This window comes from Chelonia mydas, chromosome 12 (assembly GCF_015237465.2).
Source record: "Chelonia mydas isolate rCheMyd1 chromosome 12, rCheMyd1.pri.v2, whole genome shotgun sequence".
Taxonomy (NCBI): Eukaryota; Metazoa; Chordata; order Testudines; family Cheloniidae; genus Chelonia; species Chelonia mydas.
The window spans coordinates 39,448,111-39,454,110 of NC_051252.2; the positions used below are offsets into that span (position 1 = coordinate 39,448,111).

General features: G+C 57.1%; 1 protein-coding gene across 5 annotated transcripts in view; it reads left to right on the plus strand.

Annotated features, from left to right (window-relative positions):
- SPIRE2 (spire type actin nucleation factor 2) overlaps positions 1-5,755 on the plus strand; it is a 59,556-nt gene extending 53,801 nt beyond the window's left edge. For 4 of the 5 annotated variants that reach the window (XM_043526393.1, XM_037877978.2, XM_037877979.2 and 1 more), the window contains exon 15: positions 1,451-5,755. In XM_043526393.1, the coding sequence (XP_043382328.1) occupies positions 1,451-1,664 (214 nt within the window). In that variant the 3' untranslated portion in view covers positions 1,665-5,755. The remainder of the gene's footprint in view (positions 1-1,450) is intronic. The other variant, XR_006285259.1, reaches the window with a different exon arrangement.
- Positions 5,756-6,000: the final 245 nt, after the last annotated feature.

The following is a 6,000-nucleotide window of genomic DNA, read 5'->3' on the forward strand; positions in this document are numbered from 1 at the left end:
TTCCCTTGCATGTTACTCCTGGGGAAATTCTGCACCACTGCACATGTGCAGAATTTATATTCCCCGCAAATTTCTATGCTTCCCCTCAGAAAAATGACTTTGCAACGGGGAAGCAAAGGGAAACCACAAGAGCGGTCATGCGACCCTCCCCAGCAGTATGTTTTGGGTGCCCAGGGCAGCCAGCAGAGAGGTAAATCACAGTGGCGTAGGAAGCGGGACTGGGGAAGACCCTGCTTCCTACCCTGCGCTGGGCTCAGCTGCTAGTCCTGGCTGGGCTGGGGAGGACGGGACTACTTCTTCCCCTGTACAGCATCCAGGGCTGGTTCAGACCCACCCCCAGATTTCTTCCCAGCTACAGGAAGCTCTGCAAACTTTCTTCCCTCCCCTGCTTCCTGCACCCATCGCTCCTCAGCTGCAGGGGGAGGAATCCCTGTACAGGGAGTCTGCCCAACTCCCGTGCATCCACACTCCCTCATGCCCAGACCCTTCTGCTGATCCTCACTCCCACCCCCCTTCACTCAGAATCCCCCCAATGTGCCCCACTCCCCCTGCACCTGGACCACCCCGCAGAGCCACTTACACCCCCGCCCCACCGAAACCCAGTCAGCTGCACCTTGATCCCAACCACACTGAGCCCCACTCCCCCAGCATCTGGACCCCACCCCCTGAGTCCCCTTCACCCAGACCCCTCCTGCTGAGCCCCAGACACCTTCACCTGGACCCCCCTGCAGAGTCCCATTACCATTGCACCCAGAACCCCTCAACAAGCCCCTGTGCATCCAGATCCCCCTTGCACCTGGATCCCCCACTGAGCTGCCCGCACCCAGATTGCCCCACACAGAACCCTCTCAACCCACAACTGGATCCCCCCACACTGAGCCCCTCCACACTTGGATCCTGCCTTGCTGAGCCTGCCTGACCACATCTGGTGCACCTAGCACAGAGGGGCAGGGCCCTGGGGTGTTTCTGAGGCAGGCCCGGTCCTTGTGCTGTGTCAGGGGTGGGTGCAGCCTCACCACTGAGTCCGTGTCTGGGGTTGGGGACCTGCACAATAATCTCCCACCTCTGTGCAGCCAGTGGCCTGTGCTCCCCACTGCCATGTTGGAGCCTCCACATTTATTTGACAAATAACATTTGCAGAATTTTCCAGAGTTTTAAAATATTGTGAGCAGAATTTTTAATTTTTCGGTGCAGAATTTTTATTTTTTTGGCGCAGAATGCCCTCAGGAGTAGCATGTGCCCCACGGAGTTCTGTCCTCCTCTCCTGCCCCTTTCTCTCTCTGTGTCTGATCTCTGGCAAGCTTCTGAAACTACTGAGGCTACGTCACCAGTATTGGAGAATGCAAATCAGAGGCTTGACAGTTCCCTGGGCTGGGGTGCTCTGAGTCCTTGCACAGAGCGGGGAGGTATTTCCAAGTGGACGGCTGCTTCTCATGATTGTGTCTTGCAGCTCCCTGCACTGGCGGAGGGTGGAAGAGGAGTTCCCCCACATCTACACCCACGGCTCCATCTTGAAGGACATCTGCAGTGACTGCACCAGCTTCGTGACCGATGTCATCAGCTCGAGCCGGAAGAGCATGGACATCCTGAATACCACACCGCGCAAGGGGAGGAAGACGCAATCCCTCTACATCCAGCCCACGCACATTGCCAAACACCAGTGAAGGACTCCACTGCCGCCCTGCTGGGCCTGGCCCTGGCAGCTGCACAGGCACCAGGAGACAGGCTCACAACAACTCCGCAGTTTTAGAACCTTTGCAGAAATTGGCTCTCCAATGAGCACACCTCCCATTGAGCTCGGACTTCCTGGGCATCACCTCCCACTCTCACTGACATTCGTGCTCAAGAACCGAACCAAGATGGCTTCCAGATGACCCTGCTGCCTAAAAATTGCCAGCCATCCTTCCCTGGCGTACCGCAAACACCGCTGCCTGCCCCCAGCCTGACTGCTCGTGCCCCTCTTAGACCTCCATTGAGATACCCTGCCAGTGGAGATGTGTGTATGTACATATATAATATATATACAGCTCTATATTTATAGACATTAGTGACCAGCAAGATGGCACATCAGCCAGCGGGACTCACCAGGCTGTGGGTAGTGTCTGAGGCCACGTGTTGCATAGCAGGGACCCCACTAGCTCGGTGTCTCCCCATGGGAGGGCAGAAGGACCCAATCGCTTGCTCTGGCTGAGAATGGGCAGGATCCAGAACGTGACTTGGAGCCCAGCTTCTCTCAGATCTGTCGGAGCAGGACCCAGAGTGTTTCATTCCTTCCCACCTGCGGAGCTGGTACTGCCCAGTTCCTTGGGGTCCCGGAGCAGGCTGGGGCGATCTGTCTGGAAGGTGGGGACCCTAAACGTGTCGGGGGAGGAACTGTTCAGACCCTTCTGTTTACATTGCTTCTGATTCGCCTGGAAGGAAAGGAGTCCTTGGGCTGAGGCTCCTGGGCCAGTGTGTGCTGTGGCTAGCACAAGACAACGTGCTGGTTCTGCCATGTGGCCAAACCCCTGCCATTGGGATCAGGGACACAGGCTGTAGACCCCCTCCTCTGCCCGCGCAGCCCGGCATTTTTCCCCTCCAGCTCGTCCCTTGGTGTCAAGGGCTGCCTGGGCTGGGAGGCCCCCGGGGCTCAATTCCCACCAAACACATCTGGCAGAGCGGGGCTGGCTAGAAGCCCTGGCTGGGTCTTAGGCCCTATGTTTGAGTCCAGGGCATAGCGCTTGTGATGGCCTGAGCACCTGTCCTGGGCAGCCAGAGGGGGTGTTGAGCCTTTGAGGTTCAGTGAGGGTGGCACGTGGCCCCGCCCAGAGGAGCAGACTGGGGCCCTCTGCTCCCCGTGGGGAGACCCCCTGCACATTACTGAGAGCTGAGGCTTTGCATGGCTCCTTTCTAGCTCAGTCATTGAGCCGGGATCATGGGGATCTCCAGTGTCTGCCTGTCCCCACTGCTCCCTTCCCTTCGCTCCCTCCTCCCTGCAACCTCGCTCTGGCTGCCTGTCAGGGCCCCTGTCCCTGGGGTAACAAGGAGTCTGGTGGCACCTTAAAGACTAACAGATTTATTTGGGCATAAGCTGAAGAAATGGTGCTTTACCCACAAAAGCTTATGCCCAAATAAATCTGTTAGTCTTCCAGGTGCCAGCGGACTCCTTGTTGTTTTTGTGGGTACAGACTAACACAGCTCCCCCCGATACTTGTCCCTGGGATGCCGCCCCCCTGCGGCGCCACTGGCGGTGAAGCCGGCGCTGGCCGTATTCAGCCAGACACTCGGCTGTGAGTATATATTTGTCTCTGTGCCGCAAGGCTGCGCGTAGCACCGGGGCCTTTCCCCAAGGGGCTCGCTCTGGGAAGGGCTGGGCTGTTTGTCCTGTTCCCAGTGCGGGCGGCTGCGCCGTGCCGGTGAGTGACCCCGTGCAGCAGCAGGGGAGAGCAGCTGCAGGCAGCCAGGGCAAGGCTGGCCGCGTGGTCCTGCAGAGCCCACAGGGCTGCTGCTTGCTTCGAATGAAGCCGGCCATGCCCCTGCTGCCTGTGAAGCATCCCCGGTCCCTGCCAGCGCTCTGCAGTTACTGGTAATAATACGGAGCAGGGCTCTGCAGCAGGCCAGGGAGCCAGGCCAGCGCTGTCCCCAAGCACAGGTGCGAAGACAGAACAGACGCACAGAGAAGGGAGGTGTCTTGCCCAGGCCACCCCAAGCACAGTCCAGTACCAACAGCCCGAGCGTAACGGAGCTCAGCATGCTCCTTGTTACAGGTGCTGGCGTGAGCTGGGGGCGGTAAGCTAGCTGGGCCGCACTGCACTGTCCCCAGGGACTGGCTCCAGCCCCTCCGGGGGTGCGTTAGCCAAAAGCCTAGCATGCTAAATCTCACATGCCCCCGCCCCCTGGATCATCTCTGGGGGGAGTAGCCAGCTCGCAGGGCTGTCGTGGTAGCCAATGTGGTGCCCAACAGTCCCTGGGTCTCACCATTGGCCCTTTCTCCATCCCGGGAAGAGCCCGGCTGGCCGCCGCCCTCTGAGTAAGGAGCCCAGCGATGAGGAGCAAAGGTTCCTGCCCAGCCTGCTTCACTGGAGGTAGAGGAGATTGCCAAAGACTCTGCCAGCCCCACTCCTCTGGCTCCAGGCATCTCCTGGCCTTTCCAAGGCTCATTTGGGTTACGTGGTCTGGGCCCTGAACCAGACTAGTCACAGAACAAAAGGGAAGCCCTTGAGAAAGGCCTGACCAGTCACAGGTCCATGCTCTCTCCCATCTTAGTGCACCCAGATGTGGCTCAACATCCCCCCTGGCCAAGAAGCAAGTGCCTGGAGCCCCGAGGAGTCCAGCTGGCCTCCTCTAAGCTTCATCGTCTGCTGCTTCACCATCGAGGCCTGCACTGAGGAGGCCTGGCTGGGTCACCAGCCACGGCTGCTGTTTAAATGTGCTCACAGAATGTATTCGTCTAGAGCATCCTTTGTACAAAGTAGCCTGGCTTACGGAGGTCTGAGGGACACCATGCCTTCCTCCCTGCCCAGGGCCAAGAGAGGCATGGGGAATTGGGGCAAACAAAATCATGCTCCTGTAGCAGGTTTCCTCGGTGGGCGGGTGTCCAGTGTACTGGGTGCACTGTCTCCCCACAGACTGTGCCTGCCCAGATGCTGTGGTCCAGGTAAAGCACCCAAGCCGTGTAAACTAAAGGGAATATTCCACAATGTGCCACTAGCCTTTTGTGTACCGCCCCTTGGGTGTGTGTTGTGTCCTGTGACACAGGGTAATACAAACTACACATGCCCAATGTGCCCAAACAAGTCCAGGGACGGGACCTGATTTTCAGTAGCTCAGAAACCCCGGGCCCAGGCCACCAGTGCCTACTTTGCACTTTCACAGTCTGACTACATGGACAGATTGGGTTTCGTGCCTGCAGGTGGCCAGTTAGACATTCAGGCCTTGTCCACACTAGAAAAGGTTTGCTGGTTATACTGGCAAACCCTTCTGGTGGGGATGCAGCTGAAATGAGTGCTTTGGTGGTATAGTTTATACCAGTTCCCCAAACCAAATAGCTATGCTGGCCAAAAGCCCCCTTTTGCTGGTATGACGGTCTCTACACTGGGGCGTTAGCCAGCCTAGCGATGTTAGCTGGGAGAGTGAGTTTTCACACTCCTAACCAACATAGCTGCCGCAAAACTTTGCAACGTAGATCAGGCCTCAGACAGGCAACTGGCTTGTGCTCATAAATCAAGTAAATAATTGCCAGTGGATCTCTGCATGCAGCATGAAGTGACTGAGCTTTGGCAAACCAGGCCTGGATGGGAACTGGCAGCATTTGGGGGAAGGTGCATCTTCCCTGGGAAACTGCATAATGTGTGAAGGGAAAGCAAGGGGGAATGCTCCTGCAGACTCCACGACCTAGCAGCCCCTCTCCACGCTGAAGATGCCATCCTGGCAAAAACCCGTGGTGCTCCGCTGCCCATGGGCGCTGGTTTGTGAGGTTAGCCTGCACTGGCGCCACCCCGCTCGCTTCTCCCTGTTTTGACTCGACCACCTTTTGCTAACACATAAGAACGACAATGCACAAACGCATCCTCCTGCGCGTGTCAGGGTTGACAGGTGCGTGTGAATGGGGGTGACCCTGCCCGCATGTCCTGTCCATGGCTGAGCCATCGGCCAATGTTTTGTACACAGCCCATCCTGTACAGATGAAATGTATATTGTAAATAAGGTGCACCTGGACTGGCATGGTTGCTTTTGTACATATGGTTGCTCCCATACTAATAAATCCCTATTTTGAGCTGCAGTTGCTGTTTCGTAATGCTTTGTCAGCACATACTGATTCCTGTGCTGGGTAAGTGGGAAAGCTGGTGGGATAGCTATGGGTGGAGGGAAGCCGACCCAGACAGCGCTGTAGCTTACTCCTGGGGGAATTTTGTGCCACTGCGTGTGTGCAGAATTAATATCCCCCGCAGATTTCTTTGCTTTCCTGCAGAAAAATGACTTTCTGACAGGGAAGCAAGGGAAGCTGCAAGAGCAGTCATG